At 40.8% G+C, this 26,030-nt stretch overlaps 1 protein-coding gene across 2 annotated transcripts in view; it reads right to left on the bottom strand.

Moving 5' to 3' along the window:
• Positions 1-26,030, bottom strand: part of RPA1 (replication protein A1) — a 44,687-nt gene that overhangs the window by 3,954 nt on the left and 14,703 nt on the right. For both annotated transcript variants that reach the window (XM_070478841.1, XM_020909800.2), the window contains exons 5-15: positions 21,565-21,653; positions 13,921-14,013; positions 11,539-11,671; positions 9,959-10,061; positions 8,666-8,734; positions 8,321-8,513; positions 7,689-7,828; positions 7,131-7,279; positions 4,537-4,669; positions 2,083-2,259; positions 1,433-1,540 (exon numbers count right to left, since the gene is read on the bottom strand). In XM_070478841.1, coding sequence (XP_070334942.1) covers positions 1,433-1,540; positions 2,083-2,259; positions 4,537-4,669; positions 7,131-7,279; positions 7,689-7,828; positions 8,321-8,513; positions 8,666-8,734; positions 9,959-10,061; positions 11,539-11,671; positions 13,921-14,013; positions 21,565-21,653 — 1,387 coding nt within the window. The remainder of the gene's footprint in view (positions 1-1,432; positions 1,541-2,082; positions 2,260-4,536; positions 4,670-7,130; positions 7,280-7,688; positions 7,829-8,320; positions 8,514-8,665; positions 8,735-9,958; positions 10,062-11,538; positions 11,672-13,920; positions 14,014-21,564; positions 21,654-26,030) is intronic.

Genomic DNA, 26,030 nt, shown 5'->3' with positions numbered 1-26,030 from the left:
TATGTCCTCATTCACTGGCAGTAAAACCAGTCAAATGTAATAAGCCCATAAAAAATCCTGAAAGGCTGCCTCGAGCCTTAAAAGCTGATATGAAAATAGAGGACCAGGCAAAACAGATAAAAGATACCATCATACTTTAAAGTCAATTCCAGTTATTTCTGTAAAAGGGCTTGTTGGGATTATTTTCAGAGAGCTCATGGACAATTTCGAAGAGACAAAAGGGCAGAGCTAAATGAACAGAATAGAAGACAGGAAAGAAAAAAAAAACACACACCAAAACAAATGACAAATCCTTTTTTGCTACTGGCTTTTACAAGTATCCTAACCAATTTGGAGGACAATAGGGGAGAAAAATCTATAGACAGATACTAATTTGTGTGGCCCAGAAACTATAGCTTTTATTGGTCTTTATATGTTTTATCTGAGCAAACATCTTTCTTAACTTTAGGATAATTAGTATCTAGTCCTTGAACTAAACAAAACTACTATGTGAACATACTCTTTTATAGAAATGAAATGGAGCAAGTGACCTTACGAAAGAAAGTTACTTTGTAAGAATGCATCTGACAACATGAAATAAGTACATACCTTATACGTGAATTTAAACCAGGATTTGACTCAACTTCTCAGAAAAGTGTTTATCACTTTAAAAAGGCACATCGAATAAAGAAGTGGTACGGATACACAATGGAACGCTACACAGCCATAAAAAAGAATGAAGTAATACCATTTGCAGCAACACAAGACACAACTAGAGATTATCATACTAAGCAAAGTCAGAAAAAGACAAACACCACAGAACATTATTTACATGTGGAATCTATGACATGTGGAAAATATGGCACAAATGAACCTATCTCGGAAGCAGAAACAGACTCAAGACACAGAGAACAAACTTATGGTTATCAAGGCGGGGGTGGGGGAGTGAGTGGAGAGGAATGGACTGGGAGCTTGGGGTTAGTAGATATAAACCATCACATACACAATGGGTGGATAACAGGGTCCTATTGTGAAGCACAGGGAACTATTCACCATCCCATTATGGTGATGGGGAAATAATGGGGAAACCGTAATGGACTTAAAGTTTATTATTACAGACTCAAAAAAAAAAAGCGTATCTGGACCTCAGCTTACTTCAGGAGATACTTCCAGATCTCAAGTGACTGCAGACACACCAACTCTTAGAAACAGGAGGAAAAAGTGCTTTCTACTTAGAAAGTGCTGTTTTTAAAGAATTTTATACACATTACTTCACTACCTCATTGTTAACACATCCAAGGTGGACACAATTAGAATCAGATGAGCTCTCATAGTCAGCAGTGAGAGACGCTATACAACACCCACCAGCAATAGACCAAAAATGATCAGAGCAAAAAGAGTGAAGTGTTACAGCATGGGAACTACTACAGTAATAACACAGGACATGGCCGACCTTCTCTTTTAATTCCCCGAGATAAGCAGTGCTTTGTCCAAGGATGGCCTCTGCAGACTCCTGGAAACACGTGACCCACTGATTCTCTTGAAAATCTGCAATATTGACCTAAAAAACACAACTTCACATCATTACACCAAAGAAATAACAAAAGGAAGACACTAAGGAGACTGAGAGATGGACTTTTTCCCCTCGTTAAGAGTATCTAGGGAAAAAAGCCGATTCCACTAAATAGCTGTTCTTTCCAAAGAAGGTAAAAAGTTATCCAAGAGAGAAGTTCAAAATGTTAAGTGTGGATCACAGCAGGAACGTGATGTGGTGTGGACGTGTGATTTCAGTGCTCAGGGGAGATACAGCCCAACAAAAATCGCCTTCAGATGCAGGATCCGGGCACACTGGACTCAGTTGCCCTCCAGCTGCAATGGCCTTTGGACTAAAGGTTTTGAATGAGCCTCCAATGTGTTCTGCATTTTAAATCGTACACCCTTCAGTCACCAGGAGGCGCTCCATACGACAGCTCTTGGTCACTGCTGAGCATCCCAGACAATCTGAAAGCCTGAATTAAGAGACAAGCTAGTCTCCACAGTGCCGGGAGCTTCGCAGGAACTCAAGAAACACCAGAGCGGTCCTTGTTCACCCATTCTACTTACTGCCAGAATCATGCGGTACTTGAAATTGGGGAATTCACTGTCACACTTCTCGCAGCGGTACAATCCGTTCTGCTGGTCAATCACTTTCTTGTTGCAATCCTGAGTTGGGCAGGCCTGGTACATACAGTTTTCTTTGCGAAGATACACCACGGTTGCCACAGAGCTAAAATAGTCAGGCTTCAGGAGAAAAGAGTGACGTGAGGCAAAGAGCACAGACCAAAGTTTAGGACTGGACTTGCTCTGACATACGAGGGGTAAGTGTTTGCGTATTCTCACAATGTGATTACAAGGGATAATTCATTCTATAGTTTCAAAAGTTACTTGTGCTGACTACAAAACCTAGAAGGGTAATAAACCAAGTTCTAAAGCATATTACTCCTTAATAATAAAAGAAGTTAATTCTAAACTCTGCTGTGCTTAGTCGCTCAGTCGTGTCTGACTCTTTGTGACCCCATGGACTAGCCCACCAGGCTCTGTCCATGGGGATTCTCCAGGCAAGAATCCTGGAGTGGGTTGTCATGCTCTCTTCCAGGAGATCTTCCCAACTCAGGGATGGAACCCAGGCCTCTTGCGTTGCAGGTGGATTCTTTACTGTCTGAGCCACCAGGCAAGTCCTTAATTCTAAATTAGACTAAACTAATTAATTAAAACTGAAATAGACTATATGAAAGAAAAAGACTTCAAGAGATCTTGATCTCGTTGCTCCTGTTCCCCTGCCCCTCCGAAGGTCACAGAATCAGGAAATACAGAGCGACACAGTGAACTCAGGCATAGTTATCTTCAACCGCTCCTCCCATGTTAAAAATAGCAGTGATTTCAAGCATCTAGATTCAACTTTGTCTTTGGTCAACAAGCATTTTCTGTAAAAAGCCAGACAGTATCTATTTCAGGCTTTACAAGCCATCGGGTCACACTCGCCCTGTTGCTGGGGTGCAAGACCATCCACAGACAGTCTAGAGGTGAGAGTAGGTGGCTGGTTTCAATGCATTTGTATTTACAATAGGCGGCAGGCTAGATATGGCCCGCGGGACCCCTGGTCTAAGTCATCAGTAGAAAGCAAAAAGACTGAACAAGCGCCTTCAAAGTGGAGACATCACTGCTAAGTAAATGTGTCAAGGACCAAGTCACAAGTGTAGGCTTTCTGTTGCTGCTATTTGCTTTGCCTTTTAGCTGTCATGGAAAGGATACAGGATGAATAATTTGGGGGGGGGGTGGGGTGCAGTTCCCTCTGGGTGTACTCTGAACTCAGGGCCAGATGAATTCTCACTCTAAAAGGTTCTAGAGCAGTGGTCCCCAACCTTTTCGGCACCAGGGACCGTTTTGGTGGAAGACTATTTTTTCCACAGACAGGATGATTCAGGCAGCAATGGGAGCAACAGGAAGCAGCCCATTTCCGGCTGTGTGGTCCGGTTCCTAACAAGCTGTGGATCAGTACTGGTCTGTAGCCCAGGAGCTGGGGACTCCTGCTCTACTGAAGGGGAGTCTTCCAGGAGAATGCCTGAAGGGTTTTTCTGTATTTCCAGGTAAGGGCCCAATTCAAAGTGGGACTTGAAAGTTTGTGTGTGAATAGGTACTCTCTAGGCCTGATTCCTTGTTACCTACTGTCTACCTTTAGGTCTAATAAAGAAACTAGTTGACAAGAAAACCCAGAATGACAGAGATCTGTCCAATGTTTAAGTCTCAGGACATTGTGTAACAGCATTATGAGTTGCAGTCATTGACAATGATGGATAAGAAAGTATTGTGGAATGAGACAGTAAGGAATAAAAACCATATTGTACAATATGAAAATAATAAAGCAGGAATTACTGGTTGTGGGAGCATAAAGGAGAAATAAATGATTTAAATCTTGAACTGCTGACAGAATACAGATGCAGAGCAAAATGGGGGGCGGGGGTCATTAAACACAAACATTGAAAGGGAAGTTGCAACTCCAGTCAAATACCAGTCAACTCTTGTCAGAGAATACCAGGGGTGCTCAGCCCCCAAGAGGTTAATCCTCTATAGCCAGTGAGGGTACACGTGAATCACTCCATGTCTGACGCTGTAACTCACTAATGCTCAGTGTGAGCTGTAATCTCAAAAGCTGCCTTTCTGGCCTGCAGGCATTTCAGTTTGCAGGAACAATCACAGAAAAGGAATATGGACCTGAACGTGGTTCATGTTAATACACAACTTGATTACTACTACTTCGTTAAGATCCCTCCAAGAACTACACAACTCTCTAAGTCAGAGCTCTGAGCATCTTTTTGCCTCAACTGACCTGAGGGATATAACATACTCCTATTAGAAAGCATGGCTCCCTCACTCTGGCTGGCATCCTCAACCATCACCCAGGTAAGAATCATAGCTCTGAATTAAGGTCTAACAGCTGGTTATCAGAAATCGGATCTGAAAACTCATCCTCTTGCACATTCTACATGCTTTTGTGGAGAAAGTTAGGAATGCAGATACCTTGTCACCTTGGCCCAGGTTCTCTGACTTGACCTCATATAAAGTTTTCCAGTTGGTGTTGCTCCCACCTGCTCCTCCACTCTTTAGATCAGAGATGGAAATGCCATCTAAGGCTTGTCCTTCTGAGTCAAACCTGAAAAACAAAGAATAGCAGGCACTTTATATGCATACTGAATGTGATACTTGTTTCTATTTGCCAGGTGCAGGCTATTTGCTCCCCACCCAACTTTTCACAGGTCATGGCCAAGTGGAGCTGAGGGTAGCATCTTCCTCATTGTATCTCAAGTCTACTGAAGAAATGGAGTGACCTCTTTTAAATCTCAACTGCTCTGACGCCTCCCAGTGGTCACAAAAGACAGTGCCAAACTACTACAGAACCTTTTCTTAGATTAGCCTTGCTATCAACACAGGCCAGATGGCCCAAGTGCCTAAAAAAAACAGTAACCTGGAAAGTCAACAACAAAACAACCAACAGTGGAGAGCCCTGGTGTAGTTCTTTGGGCTACTGATGCTCATTCTTGCTCAGCAGCTGCATTTTTATCATCGTTGAAATGTACCAGGCTAGAAAGGGACAGTTGACATATTTTAATGGGGTAGCAAAAAATGTTCCCAGATCTTCTAAGACTGGTATAATTTCAAAAGATTATATAATTCAAAGTAATTTATTAGAAGGTATTCACCTGTTTCCTTGTAGACTGACCTTCTTAGTGAGGTTTTACTTATGCCAAAATGAAAGTTGAAATTAAATTATGTTAAATTATTATAAGGTTGATCACATTATCAGCTAATATGAAGGAAAGGACATGCAAGAGGAGTGTCAGAAACACACTTGTGTCAGGAAAAGAGGCAATCTGAGATTAAACACACCAATGTCACCCAAAAGGAGGATAACTAAAAGTAACCACATACAGAAAAGGCTCCATAAAACGAGAGCATGGGACAGAATGGATGCTGCCCTAAGCTGCAGACAATTGCCTTTTTGTTCCGTCAGGTAAGCGGCTAAATCTGTCACAGAGGCACAGCAAGGTCTGTAAATCTGTTTCACCTCGACTAGCAACACAAGTTTACAGTTTCAAAAACTCTGAGGAGACATCTGCCACCAAAGACAGCTCATCAGGAGTCAACAGAGCAGGGACAGAGGCAGTCCTTCTTAGAGCAGAAACTCCACACTGCTACAGCCGAGATCCAGACACCTCCAGACCTTGCCCGGGGGTGGGGTGGGGGGGGGACGACACACAGGGCTCCTTTCTGACCAACGCCAAGCTGCCTTATTCAATGGACAGACATATCTTTTTATGTTGACGGGGATCACAGTGATCAACAAAAACTATGAAGACCTTAATGTGGGCAATTAACCTGCAGTCGTTCGCCAGAGCCTGATGGGAAATCAAGCAATAAGGACAAACCAAAGCCACGGTTCCTTCCAGTCAGCTTGTTAATGAATGGGCCCTGCGCTATAATGCAAAGCTAGCTACCAGAAAAGCTAAACATGGATCCACATGGATCACATGCACAAGGCTGGCTTAAGCGACATGGTCATGCCAGTAGATGTGTCACATGTGTCAGTCACTCAGTCATGTCCAACTCTTTGCGACCCCATGGACTGCAGCCCACCAGGCTCCTCTGCCCATGGGATTCTCCAGGCAAGAATACTGGAGTGGGTAGCCATTTCTTTCTCCAGGGGAATCTTTCCGACCCAGGGATCAAACCCAGGTCTCCTGCATTGCAGGCAGATTCTTTACCGACTAAGCCACCAGGGAAGTCTTAGATGTGTCATGAAACTATTCAAATAGTAGTGCTACTGGTTCACATTAAGCTCAAACAAAAGTGGGGAGTATGTAATACGAGCCAATTCTCTAGTCACTCAAACCCTAAGACGTGGTTGGAAATCAACACCCACCTACCCCCACCCTGTGACCTCCAGCTACACAAATTATAAGCTTAAGCGAGTTCCAGAGCTTTTTTTCCCTGACCACATCAATGCTTGCATACCAGGTTTCAGTTTGAAGTGCTCTATTGAGGCAGAGTTTTAACACCCTAAATAGCTAGACACAGCGAGGAGATTTTAGTAGGTTCTCCTCATTCCCTGAGTGCTTTGTGAATAGCAACATACTGCCCACAAAAGCCCATTGTGCCCACCGCACTCGATCAGAGTGTGAATACACACTAGAAGATGCGATCGGCACTGGCGTCTAGACAGAACAAGAACACCTACCCCCCCCACCCCGCCGAGACCCACAGCTTTGAGCCGTGAAATGAAAGACACCTCCACTCACGGAGCTCCAGCACAAAGCTGCTACAGCCCGTCTTTACCTGCTTCGCAGGATCAAGGTCGGCGGGCAGCGTTCCTGTCCTAATTGCTCCCTGTGACTCTCCAGGTTTGTCACGAGATTACAGGTTTGTCAGTTTAAGGGCTTTAGAGCCATCCTCTCAGAAGGCATAAAGCCTCCAAGAAATATAGGAACTGCTCCACTTAGTAACAGAGCCCTCTGCTTGGCAGACAGATCACATGCTGATTGTAGGAACCAAAAGAACCAGTTCTTCTCCAAGCCCAGGTTCAAACAGCCCCTGTGTTGAGCCCCATAAAAACCTACCATCCACGAAGCTTATAGGCCTCTGGGATGTCAGGGTTCACAATGATGGTGCTTGAAGACAGTACAGAGAGGCTCCGTCCACCAAAATCAGAAACTCTGGCTCCTTTGATGGCCATCACGGGTTGTCTAGAACCATCAAATTTATCAGCCTGCATAACAACACAAACAACAAACAAACAAGTGTCAATAGCAGGAAGAACACAAAGTTTTTTTTATAAAAAAACAAAGAAAACAGCCAATGGTAGAGTGAATGCAATAAATGCTACATGGGCTCAATACAAGATAACCTCACACACAAGAATCTGCTCAGAGATGCATCAAAACTAACCAAGAGTTAGAGGAAAGAGCAAATTTCACTATGCAAAACCTAAACCAGAGCAAATCTCACAGAAGTAAATCATAAAAGCTTTCAAATATTCCCCAGAGAGCCCAAACCTTCATGAGGAAGGGTCTACCCAGCCAACATGGCCAACGCCCCACAGCTCCCAAGGCAAGACCACCACCCAGGAAGCTCTTTGTGTCCCCCACACACTCCCGCCACTCAACGCAAGCACTTACATCATCTCCCCACAGGGTAGCGTTCACCACTTTCCCTGACATATCCATCAGATAGATATTTCTCTTCGAGACTTCTCTGTTGTTAGACTTCACTATGATTTTTGTGACATCTTCGTAGTTCTTGCAGATCCCGATTATGTCTAAGACACAAACACGGTGCTTTAGTACGAAATGGTCAAGGGTTTCCCGGGTGGCTCAGGGGTAAAGAATTCGCCTGCCCATGCAGGAGACATGGGTTTGACCCCTGGTCTGGGGAGACCCTCCATGCTGCAGAGCTACTGAGCCCATGCGCCACAAGCACAGAGTGTGTGCTCCAGAGCCCCGTGAGCCACCGACCACTGAAGCCCGCGTGCCCTAGAGCCCGCGCTCTGCAGCAAGAGCAGCCATGCCACGCAACGGGAAGCCCACACATGGCAACTGGAGAGTAGTCCTCACGCTCTGCAACGAGAGAAGAGCCTGCGCAGCAGTTAAGATCCAGCACAGCCAAAAATAAACAAAATTAAAAAGATGGTTGAGGCTCTCGTGACAGCACAACCAAAAGTGAAGCAGCAAGCACTCGTCTCATGCCTCCCCCACGTGTGGTGCAAACGAGACTAGTGATGGCCACTCTTGGTTCTCACGCACAGACTTACCTACAAGCGAGTCTTTAGATTTGCTCTCCAGGTCGCCAATCCCCGTGAAATCAAACTGAACTGTTGGTAAGTGATGACCGTCTTCACAGGGCATGACAGAAGTTTCATTGTTGAAGGTCATCTCATAGTCGTTTTTGACGGCTGTGAATTGTTTGTTGGCGATCTTCAGGGTGCCTTTAGAGAAGTAATAGACCTGCAAAAGAAGCCAAGCCATGGAACATGGGATGTGCCATCAAATCACGTATAAAAAGCCTTCACCATCACACTGCTTTCCAAAGGACAGCAGTCCCCACGTCCCCACCCCATCACTTGGCCGTTTCTGGTCTAGACTCCACGCTGCCATACCTTGTTCACGTCAATAAGGGGGAAAAACTTGTCCGCTTGCTCATTGAAAGCAGTCGCTCTGATTTCACCCTGCAGAAGCGTGTGAGAGAGGGCAGCTTAGAACTATGGAGCTCCAGTTTTGCCAGTGAAAAACGGGACACTTTGGTGTCAAGATGACATCTTTGAAACAGTAGCACAGTCAACATAGAAGACAGATAGTTCACAGTCACACATTCAAGTTATTAACTCCAGCGAAACAACCCAGGTTTAACTAGCTGGTCCCCATTCCTGGGCTTCATTAAGCCTCAAGTTAGAAACCTTAAAAAAGTGTATTTTGAACATGAGTGACATTACTGGAGCCCCCAGGGAAGTGTGCTGGGCCACCGTGATTCACCAGCTTCCCTCGCATTTGCACCGATCAAGGAATTACTTCATACTTGAGAGTCACTGCCAAAAATGTTAAAATAAATCATACTTTCAGGTTGCTCGTGATTGGATTTTCACTTGTATTTTCCTGTCAGTCAAAATGCTACAGATGGAGAAGAAACTTAAATTAACAGCTGAATTTTTAGCCAACTGACAGATGAGACCAATAACTTGGTTTAAAAAAGTTGGATTCTGACACAGTCAATACATTGGTGGTGTTATCCCATCTTCAAAAAAAACAGAAACAAATAAGAAAACAAACCAACTATTTTTTTCTGCCCTCTTAGAGGTCTGAACAAATAGGAAATATACAGCCGTTTGAAAAGAATGCCTGAAGTATACACTAGGGATTATAAGTAAAATGAATGGACAGAGATATAGCATGACAAGATGCTTGCCGAGATGCTACTATGTGGATTTTTCACCTCTCCATCATGGTTTGGTTTCGTTTACATGAAGCACAGGAAGTCTGCGCTGCCAGAATGCTCTCGCAAAACCAACTGCTTATCACTTGTCAAGGCCGCCACATGCCTTCTGTTGTGGCCCAGGGCTCCGTGAGGCTCCCAAGGAGACCTCACCTCTTGGGGCTTTGACTAAGCCTCCTGGCAAGTCAGACAACGTCTCTGATCTCTCCTGCCCATGAGGCTACTCACATTTAGAAAACCAATGTCAACTGCTATAAATGCTTCCGTCTGAGACCAAGGATTTTACTTATGACTTAACCCTTTGCCCCCAGATGGCATCAGAAGATTATGAGAGAGGAAAAACAGCAACAGGAAGCATGTTTCTTCTTGGCCTACTGTTACCCTTCACCTCATGGGCCTGCACAGAGGTGAGCCCTGTTTCCCAGAGCTGAGGACTCCTCTTTCCCCACCGACAGATACTCACACTCTCATCAACCAGTTCTATGGAGAAAAGCTTCCCTTCCCCTCGGGAGTTGCTCCAGGTACGGATCTGACTTTTGTTGGTGACACGAGCACAAATAGTCCACCTAAAAACCAAAAATGGATAATCTTAGTGTCGGGAGTCTTACTTGGGAAAGATCTGAAATGTTCCCTCCCTATTATCTTCTTTGAGTCTTTCTTACCTTATGCATATTCTATTTTCCAGGGGAAGCTGTATTTTAATCCAGCTAATTAAAACCCCAGGATGACATCCAGGTTTGACAGTTTATAGAATAAGCAAATAGTAAAACACACAAGGTTATTTAACACTGACTCATTCTCCTGTCAAATAAGTAAATTTATAAACGCTTTCTCTTCTCCAAAAGGCATCACCAAGGCAACACTATCCCCTTAATGAAAGGTTCTAAGCTAGAAAATGCAGTAATACCAGCAATTATATTTTGCCGCTATTTTCAATTATAGGAACTGATATAACTGATGTCAAACTTCTGTCTCACTTCCAGCGCACATGGAATGTAAACACAAGGGTATGGAACATGGTGTTGGTTAAGCCACCATAAGAAAACACTCTCAAGCACTATGATTTTAGACAGAAGCCATTAGAAAGGTGGGGGAGGCGCAAGGCCTGACATCCAGTCCTGGAGCCCACCCCGTGTGTAGCTACTGGACACATTAGTTACCCTACTTGTCATTTCACAGGGGAACAGACCTTCTTCACATTGCCAAGAACTGAAGAATAAGTAAGTAAATAATATCTGAAAGAATTCTGAAAAGAGCACTCACTAATTTTCAACTGCTAAAATTTTTAATGGAAAGAAATCATATAAAAGAAGTATCTGTTCAGTTTATATGAATACAGTTGACACAAACACACAGATTCTTTTAAGCAAACCAAATTGTAGTAATAATTTTTGGACTGAAAGTCATCTATTTATTTGATGAGAAGATGAAATGCCTTCTGAATTAGAACAAAGATTATTTTTACTCAAAAGACTATCAACTAGTTCTTAAAACTCTGTTGTTGCTGTTTAGCCACTAAATCGTATCTGACTCTTTCCAACCCCATGGACTGTAGCCCGCCAGGCTCCTCTGTCCATGAGATTTCCCAGGCAAGAATACTGGACTGGGTTGCCATTTCCTTCTCCAGGGGATCTTCCCAACCCAGGGACTGAACCCACGTCTGTGTCTCCTGCATTGGCAGTCAGATGCTTCACAGCTGAGCCACCTGGGAAGCCCCTCTTAAAACATTAAATCTTTTAATTTCAAATTCTTTTAAAATGAATGAAATTCCATAGGCTATGGCTGATTGCTCTTTCTGCCATTATTTTATTATGAAATAGTTAAAGGTTGCCACAATTTGTAATTTCCTCCCCTTCTGGAAAAAAAAAAAGAGAGGAAACCTATTTTACGTGTGGTAACCCTGAAGTTCACATATGAGTAACTTAAGAGCCCATAATATGTGTGGTAACCCTGAAGTTCACATATGAGTAACTCAAGAGCCCATAATAACCTCTTATACTCTTTTCTAAGTCCCTCCTAAATTTATTCTATGAAATAACTCACTTGGACTGGTACGGGGTGAGGCTGGCGATGGGTACCACTTTGGCCTGTGTTCCCCCAGAGCTGTTCATTTGGCTGGTACTGCCAAATTTTCCAAATGTCTTTGAGGCACCAAAAGCCTTAGATACAGTGGAAGCTTTAAAATCAAATACAAAGAAGGACAATCATTATTTTATTTAAATTTTATGGTAAGTTTTGTAAGAATTCTTAATTTACAAGTGACATCATACAAAATGAGAAGCCAAGTTTTTTCTTTTAAATAATCAAGAGATCTGGAAATCAAACAGAGACTGAAACAGGAGATTACAGTGAGGTCTAAAATGAAGGCTGGGTGTACAGATGTTCAGGACTGTATCTGCTGACTTACATCCCGAGGTTGAGATAATTAGGGTAATGAATCCAGACTCTGCTATTTCAGAGATGAATCTTTAAACTTTTCCCTTATATCAGTAGGCAAGATAATGGGTTGGAGAAAGAAAATAACCTTGACTGAGAAGTGAAGACAAGCCACTGGTTGCATAAGAGAAAGAGCAAGAAGGAAAGGCTGGGAACTAAGGGACACAGTGGGTAAACCATCTGAGGTGAAGAGTACCTATTACAAGCAAATCTCCTCTAAACACCCCCAGAAAACTCCCAGCTCTCAACTGGTCTTACAGGAACGGATCATCTAGAATGAAGTTTACTGGATTGGGTTTAATTGGGAGCAAAGGGCAAGGAATCAGTCTTCCGTTCAAGATGAACAGGGCGGGGGGGACTGGCTATTTGTGGCCCCTTCTTGCCTCCTTTTCATCCAAGCCTATGCATCTGTCTTGTACTTGGGAAGAATATGTCATTATGTAACACCTATAAGCAGACAAATGCCTTTACATGCACGCTGTTTCTATGAAGATTCACCCTCCAAGTTCAGAAACGACAATTTAGTCCAATGATTTCATATCTTCTCTACCAAAATATTTCTTCAACATGGCATCTGGGTAGAAATGTGTATCTTCCATTATTCAGCATTTATTTACTGAGTTTCCACAGGAAGTGCCACACTATTCTGGATATTTGTAGCACTCGATAAAAAATAGACAAAAACTGTCCCAGATCTTAAAATTTTCTAACTCGGGAGTCAAGAGACGACTTACACACACAGCAGTAACAATTACCTCAAGGTAACTCTAGGAAGCACACACTCTCTGTAGGCTATCTTACGTGTATGTGGAGAATATCGCTTTAGTATACACTATACAATCATAAAAACACATACACATCCAGTTTGCATGCTGGCCGTTCCCCCTCAATACACTTCCAATCCTTTTCCTTTCAGCATCCAGTTATGTGTTTAGGGAATGTTAACTGATTTTTTTTTTTAAATGGATCTCAATATAAGCCAAAGACAGACACAAGGATAAATCTGTCAGGGGTCAGACAGTGGGGAGAAGTATAACATACTATTTGTATTTCAGCCTAAGAAAGTGAATCCTTTTGGGTTACTTACTATTTTAGAGAATCTATTTCCTCATCTCCCTCCAACACTACATAATTTGAGAGCTATATATAAATAGATCCACTTGTAAAGGGAGATGGCTAGAAGATAGCTATTACAAGGCAGATAAAAACATCAAAGACTAGTGGGGAAAAAGACATGCCTCCTGAAAGTTTCACAGAAATGTTAGTGACGTTTTAACCCTGCTTTTTTTTTTTAGAACTTAGCACTGAGGAATAGAAACTAATCGTTAAGGGGAGGGGAGGAAGTGTGTATGAAGCTGTGACAGAAAAAAGAAACTCTAAAAATAGATTCCAACCAAATTCTACAAATCATAATTTTCACTGGTGACATCCCACACGAAGAGGTTCCTAAAGGAGAGGCCAGAGAGTAAATAAAGTGATTCCATTACAGTCTCACAGGACCCGCCAAAGAGAAAGTCAGAAAGAAGAAACTATTTCTCATCCATGAGACAGAAGCAAGACCTATGACCAACATAAATGATACTGTCTTCAAGCTAAGATAAATACTCCCAAGAGCGCCAAACGGAAAACCTGGAGAGAGACAAACCAAATGAATAAGTGGCTCCTAGAGAGTTAAAAGGCGAGAATTTAAAAGTTATGTAATTCACATAGTCAAGAGGATGTTAAGTGAGAAACTACCAGATAAATTAACAGAGAATAGTGTATCATTCTGATTTTTTTTAAAAAGCATATTAAGTATCTTTAAAAGACTGTCTTTAATCATTTTTTTCAATCACACACTTTACAATGAAAATTGGAATTATTCTTTGCAAGAAGTAACTGTCATGTGCGGCATTTTGGAAACTCCCTGTAGTCCCAGATTAAATTGCAAACCATCACTCAAAACCCTGCTGCACACAATCAGCACGCATCCTCGGGTGGCAGCCTTACCCACTCCTGGGCTCCCATTCTGTTGCTGGGGCCTGCTGGTTGGTGGACTGGCTGCTGAGACAGGAGGAGGAACTGCTGGCTGCTGTCCGTGTCCTGATGATCAAAAGGGAAAGACCATTTTAGTGCCAATAATTTGGGTTAAGAGATTTAAACTTAAGCAGAAGAAATATTCTGAGAAAGTGTAAATTTGTGATTTTTGTCAAAGACCCTCCTGGGTCAGAATTCATGCTGGGGCACTTGATTGCATGCAGTGAAAGTGCTAGGGGTTCACTTTTGTTTTTATTACCTAAAAGGTTGGCTCCATTTACCTTTCACCTGCTTATAATTGATGGCTTTCGGTTTTAATGAGGTTCTCCCCTAAAGCTTTGCCCATTTCTCCTGCGTGAACCTGAAGTAAAGTCACTGGGCTGAATCTGTGACATTACCACTATTTCCATAGCAACAAATCGATGTTATCAACAGAACTGTGTTCGCGGCAGGATCTATCAGAAGAAAAAGCTGGGTGGTAACAAAAACCTAAAAGCAGTTCAATTGTCTCTGAAGTGCTCCTGCTTCAAAGGGAAAGAAGACATTCAGAAAGGATTCTACCCTTTCCCTCCCAAACAAAGCAACCTTATTCTGCAACTGACAGTTGGTGGAAAATAAGAGTTGAAAGCGCCTTAGGTACCGTGAAGCGAGTGAACTGTCACAGCAGGAGAGATGAGGATGGAGTTCAGAAGCAGGTGTGTCAGGGAGACAGGGAGATTAAAAGGAAAAAGGAGGGGAGACAAACATGTCTCTCAAGCAGAAAATAAGAAAGGCCACACCATCAGAGTATTTATTTGGTCCTCACCCTTTCTACAAATGTTGATGAAACTGAAGAATGTTAAAATACGCTAATTAAAAAAAAAAAGGATTTATGGAATTTGATGTGGGCTTTATGAGTGGCACTAAAAGTAGTAGTCAAACCTTATCTGGGCTGATCACCAAGAGGGCTTGCGGCACGCAAGTGCAGCTCACAACATTTCCTAGACGGCCCTCAGAACAGACACACAGTGAGCACCCCTAGAATAGCTCCCTGCCTGCCACCTTGCCTCTGCTTCTTCCATCCCTGGGTTTGTTCCCTACCGGGTTTTCCAAGATCTTAATGCAAACGGGCACACAGTGCACTGATTTTATTTCCTTCTGTGAATGTTCCTCCTAACTGGTACCACTAAAGGAGAGTCAACTGTGCCATCAGAGTGAAACAAACTTAGCATCAAACTAAAAAGGTTAAACAGAACTCCAGCTCTTCCTATGGAGAGAACTGAGAGGCCTTATTTACATAGAAAAAAGAGCCAAGATTACTGACAATGAATTTTTGTGCCTGCTTTTCAGCTTTTCCACTACCTCTTAACTTCCAGTGTCACAAGAGATGGCATGGGAGAACTGTTCTCCTCTGACAGTGTGTCTTATGAAGGAACAGTCTGAAATTCTACAGTGAACCTTCCTTTGAATTAGTAGGGAAAAGATGAACTGCTCCACAAACAATACTGAGTCCAAATAATTGGGAAAAAAATTTAATCTGTACTTCTACCTGCTTTGGGAAATTTTATTCAAATGAACCAAATAATTTAAACAGTCAAACATGGAGCCATGAAGATACACCAACCCCTTCTGCACCCCACCCTAGTTCCTCCCATGCTCCCAGTCTCAAATACATCAACACTCTCAAGTCCCTTCCTCCGCACCCACCGTGCCTGCTTCTCCAAGCATCTCGTTAATAAATAGGACGTGGTCACAGGATCTCGCCAATCTCTTATGTTAATTTCTATCAAAATGTAACTAACCTTTATGCCGTATCTGTAGAAGGGTGGTTACCAGGGGCTGGTGGGAGTGGGGAGAGATGTTTTAATGGGTAGAGGGTTTCCGTTTGGGATGATGGAAGAGTTCTGGAGGTGGATAGAAGTGGCTGCACAAGGGTGACTGGACTGAATGTCATTAATGATACACTTCAAAATGGCTAAGATGTAGACTTTATGTTATGTGTATTTTACTACAATTTTTAAAAAATGTTTAACTTATCTATTTACCCATTGTGAGATCAATATTTTAAAACATTTTAACATATGGGTTAAAATTAATGTTCAAATTTCTTTTTAGTAGTACATAATAGCATAGTTTTATAACCATTGGATTCTTAGAGTCAATGAAATTTAGTATATTTTAACAAGACTCCAATTAGGCCCTGTAATAGACATGTTTGTAATAGCTACAATTTTTTGAATGCTTACTTAATGCACCAGGTATAAGGTTAAGTGCACTATTCCACTTACTCTTAAGCCCTCTACGTAAACAGTATTATTGTACCCAATTAACAGATGAGAAAAGTGGGTTTAAGTGGTCAAGTAACTTGCCCAGTCACACAGCTAGGAAGAGGCAGAACCTTGTCTTGAACCCAGGTCTGTATGACTAGGTCCAATCAACTTCTCTATCATCTAGTTAATTTTTAATCCTAAACAACCAATTCTGGCAGGCAGAAATATAATTATATAGAACATAACTAATAACTGCAATATCCAGCAGTTACAAAAAGCCACTAATAGTAAAACAACAGCTGAGAAAAATTAGACAACAGACAATAGAGTATACAGATTAACAAAAACCTCAGTTTCTACCAGTAATTACTTTCTTAACAATAACCACAAAGAATATAAGGAAGAGTCAATCCAATAAATACAATTTCTCGTTGGTAGATAATAGAGTCAGGCTGGAAAAAAATCCCAACTAGTATCTTTCAGTAATGAGTGACACTAATAACTAAGCAACATATTAAGAAATTTAAGTCTTAAGTAAGATATTATGGTTAGAAATAGTGCAGGTACATAAGACTAATATACATACTGATTTAAAAAAATACATAATGGTAAAGACGGGATATTTAAAACCATCCAATCCAATATTAAAGGAAACATGAGCTGTGTTTGAATTTTACTTCTCATGCTTTAAAAATTCTCTAAGTATCTTCACTCTTTACTTAATGTGGTATTAGTACCATGAGACAATTTCAGTGTACCTTTTGGAATTTCTCTGCCTGATTCTGGACTGGGTCTCATGAGTTTTACTGGTCACCTGACATGTTACATGTCTGGGTTAGGTGCTGGGAGGATACAAATCTAACTTGAGTTCTCTTCTCACTAATAACAGTCTCTTTGCTTTCCAATAAACAATTAGAAATCATTTCTGTGAAATACACCCATAAGATAGTAGTCACTGTAACAAAGCTATTTCATGATGGCCCAAGTAACAATGTGTTATTGATCCAGTTACAACGAAATTCAATAGCAAATACTCTTGAACAGCAAAATCTCTGCCTCATTCCTCTACACTTTAACAGACCCTAAAGAAAGGAAGAGCCAGTGGAACTGAGCACTGAGACAAAAGGAGTGATTCTCATAGTTCTATGGTCCTCACCCCAAGTGGTAATTATCCTTGACCCCTTCCAACTCCATCTTTACCTCAAACACTCTGTCCCTGAAAGACAACATGTTCAAAGCAGCCAGTCAATTAAACACAACATAAAAAACATAAGAAATTCAGTCAAAGGTAGTAAGCTGGGCAAATCACCTCTCCCTCAAGCCTCTAGCATCCAGAGATTTCATAGAGATGCTAAGTATTGCTTTGTCTTGGCTTGCCTTCCTAAAAGCCGGGAATAAGACAACCTACATGCTCGTTTTAACAACACTTTACCACTGCAAAACAACTGTGATGTTCCTATTTAATATCTTAACACTTTACCTGAATAGGCTGCAGCTTCCCTTTTCCTATGTAAAACACCAAATTAATACGTTTGGTATAGGTGAAAATTAAAATCTAGAAGGCTCTACCTCTGAAAGAAGCATGGCGACGATCAAGTCCCAAACCTTCCCTTCTCCTAAAAATCATACAGAGTGACAAGAGGAATGAATGTTCATACCATAAATGAACATCCCATATACAGACTGCATCTTTAGTGAAGCTAGGGGAAAGAGACAAATGGCAGATTATGAGAAAGTGAAGCCCAAAACATCACAAATCAAGACATCACAGCCGTAAGAGAGAAGCAGCATGGATGATTCAGACAAAAAAAATAAAGTCTTGCCAGTACTTGAATAAAACATGGGTGACTGCCTTTGTAACTCTGGCGTGAGGAAGATCTTCCCAACCACCACCCGAAAATCCAAAGTCTTAAAAAACTGGGAAATACAACTTCATAAAAACAAAAGAAAACTGCTGCATAGCAAAAAAAACACCATAAGCAAAGTCTGAAAGACACTGTAACTTGTATCAGAGATGAAGGACTAATTCTATTTTTTTTTAAGATCTCTTAAAAATTGAGAAGAAAAAGATAAACAACTCAAAAGAAAAATGGACAACACAACAGTTCACAGAGAATAAAAAGCCCTTAAACATTTAAAAGGATGCTCATATTGCTCACAATACAAACTAAACACTACACTGAGATCTGACTTTTCATCTATCAGATTGGTCAAAAAAAGAAATCAAAAGATTAATAACATACTCTGTTAGCATAGCTGTGAAGAAACAAGTATTTTCACATATTGTTGGTGGGAATGCAAAATGATACTATCCTATGAAGGGAACGCAAGCATATCTACCTACCACAAAAGCGTTTATCCATGGATCCAATAATTTCACCTTTAGCGATCAAAGCCCCTCTGCCCATATACCGCATATGTATAAAGTTATCTGCTGCAGCACTGTCTTAATAGCCAGAGTACAGAAACACCCAACTGCCCATCAACAAAAGGCTGGTTAAACTATGGAATTGTCACACAACACAATATGCTATACTGTTAATAAATAAATAAGTAAAAATGAGGAAGATCTTTAAGTATATATATGAAAATATCTCTAAGCTGAAATTAAAAAACAAAAACAGAACTGAGAAAAGAGAGGCAACATAGTGTACATACTTGTCTAGCTGTTCAGAGTTGTTTTTTTTTAATCCTACGTCTGGTGTAAGCAAAGTGGATTATGAGTGAAAATACGTAATTTATGTACTTGGTTATATTTTCATTAAGAAAACCCTTGAAGGACAAAAAGAAACCACTGAAATTGGTTACCTACAGAGGGCAGCAGTGAGTACGAACAAGACAGGAGGAGGCAGGGGCAGGAGTAAGATTTCTCTAAATACTTAATTTTAGAGTTTTGACTGCTGAAAGACATAACTATATTATCTACTCAAAATTTAAAACAAAAATTAATGTTTATTTAAAACAAATATGTCTATCTTAACATTTCAACTTTGAAAAGTATACAAGTTTTAATGGACAAATATGTGAACACAAAGCAGAGAAACAGCTCTAAGATTTGAAATAAACTGCCCCCGGACAGGAGCCAGAGGACAAAGAAGAGCTGGGCAGGGAAATGCTTTCTTGGTGGTGCTTCAAAGAACACACTTGCAAAACTATTTGACTTGTAAAACCATGTACAGAACATGACAGAATAACAGAGGCCAAGATGACCCTCCCACTAAAAATAACCAAAAAGGCGGCAAAATATTTATGAGACAAACGATTCTCAGGATACTGGACATTAAGCAACAAAGGACAGTAATTCTGAGACAGAGGACATAAACAAGGTGAGTGTGACTATACCAGATTACTGGAAGCCCTGAGGGTTTCCAGGCTGTGACATAGGAAGTGAGCATGGAGGAAGCCCTGAGTTAAGGAGATGGAATCGAGCATGTGGGGAATCAAGACATGGAGGGTTCTCAGGACAGAGTACCAGAGAAGAGAGCTGCATGAAGACCTCCAGAGATGATGGAAGGTTCCCCTCAAGGAGTCGGCAGAGTACTGGCTGGCTGATCTCTGTGTGGAAACTATCAGAAGCCAGGGAAAGAAAGAACCATCTGAGAAGACCTTGGGGATCAGTATCCGGTGCTCACAACAAGCTAGAAATAGCACCTGTACCTAACAGCCAGAATGGAAAACTTCATATTCACGAGGCATTGAGTAGGATACTCTGACAGGTCTTGTCTCTGTACTATGAATAACCAGAGCCAGAATAAATGCCACTCTCTGATCCCATCTAACAAATTTTAAAAGCAACATCCCAAAAGATAAAACTGTTTCCAAATAATTTAACTGTATCCCTGAAAAAAATTCAAGAATACAAGTTTCCAGCACTCAACAGGGTATGAATCACAATGCCTGAATTCATTCCAAGATTACCAGGCACACAAAGCAGAAAAATATTCTTGATAATAAGGAAAAAAAATTAACTGATTAAAATAGACCAAGAACTGATACTGATGCTATTAAAAAGCAGAGATCATTTTGCCAACAAAGGTCTGTCTAGTCAAAGCTATGGTTTTTCCAGTAGTCATGTACAGATGTGAGTTGGACCATAAAGGCTGAGAGTCAAAGAACTGATGCTTTCAAACTGGTGCTAGAGAGGATTCTTGAGAGTCCCTTGGACAGCAAGGAGATTAAACCAGTCAATCCTAAAGGAAATCAACCCTGAATATTCACTGGAAGGACTGATGCTGACGCTCCAAAACTTTGGCTACCTGATGCAAAGAGCCAACTCACTGGGAAGGACCCTGAAGCTGGGAAAGATTGAAGGCAGGAGGAGAAGGGGATGACCAAGGATGAGATGGTCAGATGGCATCACCAATTTAATGGACATGAGTTTGAGCAAATTCCCGGAGATAGTGAAGGACAGGGAAGCCTGTCACGGGGTCATAAAGAGTCAGATACAACTGAGCGACTGAACAACAAAGTAAGTAAACTGTTTCTCTGAGTTATGGAAGCCACAGTAGCAAATTAACATAACTGAGGGCTTCCCTGGTGACTCAGTGGTAAAGAATCCACCTGCCAATGCAGGAGACATGGGTTCAATCACCGGTCAGGGAAGAACCCACATGCTGCGGAGCAATCAAGCCCGTGTGCTGCAGCTACTGAGCTGATGCCCCACAACTACCGAAGCCCACAAGCCCCCTGCTGTGCTCCACAACAAGAGAAGCCCCCACAAAGAGAAGCCCCAGCACCACAACTAGAGTGTAGCCTCCACTCGCTGCAGTCAGAGAAAGCCCATGCACAGCAATGGAGACCCAGCAGAGCCAAAAACAAACTAATTAATTAAAAAAAAATTAACCTAACTGAATCAGAAGAGGGAATTGGCTGAATCGACAATTTACAGCCAGCTGGTCAGAAGCACAGATGACAGGCAGGACTTTCAACTGAAGGGAGCAGCGGTGGGTGGTGGGGTCAGGGGCAGGGATAAGGCAGTCTTGTGGGCCTGAGCCCTTACCCTGGGAGATCTGATGCTAACTCCAGATTCCCAGTGACAGAACCAAACTGAATTGTAGGAGACCCGGCTGGTGTCCATAGAGAACTGGAGAATGGCTTATTAGGGAGGAAAAAACCCACACATCTGGTCACAGCCAGAAATATGTATGATTGTTGCATGCAGAGAAAAACAGAAGAGAGGTTTTTCCTTTACAGAGTCCTACCATCATTTTTTCAGTATTAAAAAAAAAAATCTGAAAGAGTAACCTGTTACTTTTTCCTAGAGTAAGGCCCCCCATAGATGAACAAATGAAACTATAGCAAAAGGAAGCATTCCAGATCTATTAAGAGGTATTCAGCTGAGTGTTACAACCTATAAAAAACATTTTACCTTCATTATAAGGCATTGGATTGCCAATCTTTGATCCAACTGCTTCAGCTGATTTCAAAACTTCTAACTCCATCAAAATAACCACTCTCCTACAAAGGCAAAGGCAAAGAAACATGTTAGAAAAAATAAATTCAGAAGCCCTTAAAATGATAAGCTACTTTAAAAGCTTTCCCCCAATAATCACTGTGATAAAAACTATTTCCCTTTGTCAACTGTTTTTCATTACTGAATAACTTGAGAACTATATGATATCAATTCTTACATAAATATTCCCCTTAATCTTTCACTGCATCATTATCAAGGCCTTTTATGATTGCAGGGTTCTCGTTTCCCATCTAGTTCCTTAATTAAAATGCAGTGTCCTTACTACATACCGTATCTTCAAGGAGCAAATGACATGATAAGAATTTAGATTACTAAACCCAACAATATGTGGCACAACAAGAGATAATCTGTTTTTAGAAACATATACTTATCTGAACAATTACCCTTTCCCTGTGAAAACCAACATGATTATAGATTTTTTTTTTAACGGGTTTTTTTTTTTTTACTACTTTAAAGTCTTTATTGACTATATTACAATGTCACATCTGTTTTTTGTTTTGGTTCTTTGGCCACAAGCCATGTGGGATCTTGGTTCCCCAAACAGGGATTGAACCTGTACCCCCTGCACTGGAAGGCGAAGTCTTAACCACTGGACCACCAAGGAAGTCCCCAGAGATATTTTTCATGTGATTACAATTAATTAAAATCTTACAGTTCTCTGTCCATCTTTCATTCTGATTAAAACCTTTCGGTAACTTCTCAAGGACCTATGACCACGAGTTAGAAACCTTTTCACATGGCCGATGTGCTCAGTAAGCTCTGGCTTCACGCTCATCTCTCCAGTTGATCTTGCCTTCTTGTGGCACCCTGCCCTCCACCATCTGTTTCCTCCCAGCTCCTGGTGTATGTCATGCTCTCTCCTGCCACAGGCCTCTGTACGTGCCTCTTTCTGATTATGAGGGTCTCTCATTCTGCTTCATCTAATATTCATTTCAAACATCAGGTCTTTAAGAGACACCTCTTTAATCTTTGCTTTAGATCAGTCTTCGGCTATACTCTTTTCTACAGCCATCATTTCTTTCCTTCAGATCACATCTCTCAGGTTTAATCAACACAGGTAGACATACAATGATTAATATCTCGGTTAACTGTATGTTCCTCATTTGATTATTTACTCACATATATGATATAATTTAGTTGTATATTCATTATTGATTATCTACTCCTCCTCCTAAGCTGCCTGTTCAGTCATGGCAGGTATCCTCCAGGGTACACCTCAGCAACTGGTCCACAGTGGTTCTCAATACATGCTTAAACAGGAATGCCATGATCATGTTTGTATTTTTTTTTTAATTTAATTTAATTTATTTATTTATTGGCTGTGCTGAGTTTTGATTGCTGCTCGGGCTTTTCTCTAGTTGTGGTAATGGTGGTGGTTGGTTTAGTTGCTAAGTTGTGTCCAACTCTTGCAACCCTATGGACTGTAGCCTGCCAGGCTCCTCTCTCCGTGAGATTCTCCAGGCAAGAATACTGCAGTGGGTAGCCACTGCTTTCTCCTATGTTCATATTTTAAAAAGAACTGCAGTGTGAAAGACTCTGAGGGGAACACAACTGGAGGCAGGGAGAAAAACAGAAGAAATGATGGGGGCCTGAATTAGCACAGTCTCGATGGACATTAAAAAGAATAGACAAGGAATGTCTCTGACAGGCTAGTGGTTAGGACTCAATGCTTCCACTGCAGGGAGCACAGGTTCAATTCCTGGTCATAGAACTAAGATCTCACATGCTGTATAGCACAGCAAAAAAAAAAAAGGGTAGCTAGTCTGGAGCAGTAGTTAAACAACAGTAAGCCCAACCTCATTGTGATGTATTCTTTAAATGGTCTGACTGCTGTAATTTGGATTTTCACATATAACTCATCAGTTTGTGCAACCTTTAGCAGGTTTTCATATCAAGGCTATATTACTTCAATAAAATAAGCTTGAAACTATCTGTTCCTGAATATTACATACAGATTCACTATTTTAAAACTCTGATAGGTATTTAGCAGTGGATATCTAACTACCTTCCAAAATTATCCAAATTACTCCAGAACACAGAAAAAAACAGAAGGCTTGTTAATCATTTAGCATTATCCCAATACCAAAACCTAAAAAAAAAACTAAAAAAACCACTAACTTTATTCTGTAATATACATACATCCTAAATAAAATATTAGTAAGATAAATCCAGCTGCACATGAAAAGAATACACACAATACCAACTTAGAGAAAACATAGATGACAAGGACACATTACGACTTTATAAACATATAATCAGCAGAACTGAGACTGTGGGAAACAGTGAATGAGGATAAAGGACAAATGACCTGGTTTCTTCAACAAATAAACACTCAGGGAAGAAAAAAGAGATGGAGGAGGAACCTATATTCACAGAGACGTAAAAGAACTATCAACCTACTGCAGGGTGAGCTTCCCTTTGGATCCCGATACAGATAAATTATTCACACACACACACATGAATACTTAGAAACTGAACAGTGACAAAATATTTGGTATTTTAGGCACTAAAATAAAGAGTTTTTAAAAAAGAACTACTACCTTTTAAAAATATATACTAGGGATTTCCCAGCCACAAGGGACCACATATTACAAGATTTCATTTATGTGAAATGTCCAAAATAAGCAAATCCTATAGACAGAAAGTAGATTCATGGTTGTCTAGGGATGGGGAGGATGGGGTGTTTGGGGGTGATAGCTAAAGGGTGCAGAGTTTATTTGGTGGGTAACAAAATATTCTAAAATTAATTGTGGTAATGGCTGCACAACTCTGAGTATAATAAAGACTATTTTACACTTTAAATAGATGAATTGTACAGTGTATGAATTATATCTCAAGAAGATGTCACAAAAAAGAAAGGAAGAAAGAAAGAAAAAGACCAACTCTGGCACAGACACAGGACTAGACAAACAGATCGATGGAAAAGATGGTAAACAGAACAGAGCCAGATAAATGGAATACCAGTCTCTATCTACTTTTGTCACCAACCATCAATTCTCCACATAGCTATCAAAATCATCTCTTGGAAAGTTTAAAAAATTTAAATCAGATCATACCAATACTCTGCCACTCAAAAGCCTATAGTTTCCCATCATACTCAGAATAAACTCCTTACCGTAGACCTCCCATGATATAGGACCATCCATTTGGGAAAAACTAAGCTAAATTCTTTGTTTATATCCCATATAAAAGTAAACCTCATATCAAATCACTATGTTGTACACCTAAAAATAATATAAATCAACTATACTTCAATAATAACAAAAACTCAAACCTTAAACAATTTAAAATAATCCAAATGCTTTTAAAACTAAAAAGCAGAAACAAAATAAAATCTCAGATGAACTGAAGTCTACTTTAAAAAATTCACAAGTGTCTGAAGCCAAGAAATGTTTTTATAACGCAGTCAGGAAGTTTCCTAAGCAAAATACAAAATTCAGAAGCCATAAAGAAAAAATGCACAAAACTAAATTTTAAAAAAGTTATTAACTCCTTATCATAAGATACCATAAACAGACTATGATAAACTGAGATAAAAGAATTAGTTGATATCCCTCATTTATAAAAAGCTTCCCTCTACCCCACCCTCAGCACACACACAAAAGACAAAGTATATAATCAAATGCTATTCCAAGAAGAACTACAAATATCAATAAATGTATGAAAAGATACTTAACCTCACAAACAGGAGAATTCATTATTATATTTTAAATTAAAATAATGAATAGCAATTATTTTTTAAAAATCTGTAATACCTAGTACAATATGCCAACAAGGTTAAGGGGAAATGGGTATTTTTCCCCCTAAAAAACAGGTTCGTTGAAATATAACTCATATACCATAAAATTCACCCTTTAAAAGTACAATTCAGGGGTGGGATGTGGGAGGGAGGGGACACATGTATACCTATGGCTGATTGATGTTGATACAGGGCAGAAACCAACACAATTCAGTTCAGTCACTCAGTCACGTCCGACTCTTTGCGACCCCATGAATTATAGCATGCCAAGCCCCCCTGTCCATAACCAATTCCCAGAGTTTACCCAAACTCATGTCCACTGAGTTGGTGATGCTATCCAAGCATCTCATCTTCTGTTGTCCCCTTCTTCTCTCACCTTCAATATTTCCCAGCATCAGGATCTTTTCAAACGAGTCAGTGCTTTGCATCAGGTGGCCAAAGTATTGGAGTTTCAGTTTCCACATCAGTCCTTCCAATGAACACTCAGGATTGATCTCCTCTAGGATGGACTGGTTGGATCTCCCTGCAGTCCAAGGGATTCTCAAGAGTCTTCTCCAACACCACAGTTCAAAAGCAGCAATTTTTCGGCACTCAGCTTTCTTTATAGTTCAACTCTCACATC

The sequence above is a fragment of the Odocoileus virginianus genome, chromosome 17 (assembly GCF_023699985.2).
Source record: "Odocoileus virginianus isolate 20LAN1187 ecotype Illinois chromosome 17, Ovbor_1.2, whole genome shotgun sequence".
In the NCBI taxonomy this organism is placed as follows: Eukaryota; Metazoa; Chordata; class Mammalia; order Artiodactyla; family Cervidae; genus Odocoileus; species Odocoileus virginianus.
Note: the sequence above shows the minus strand (reverse complement) of the source record. Positions and strands in the feature narration are given on the sequence as shown.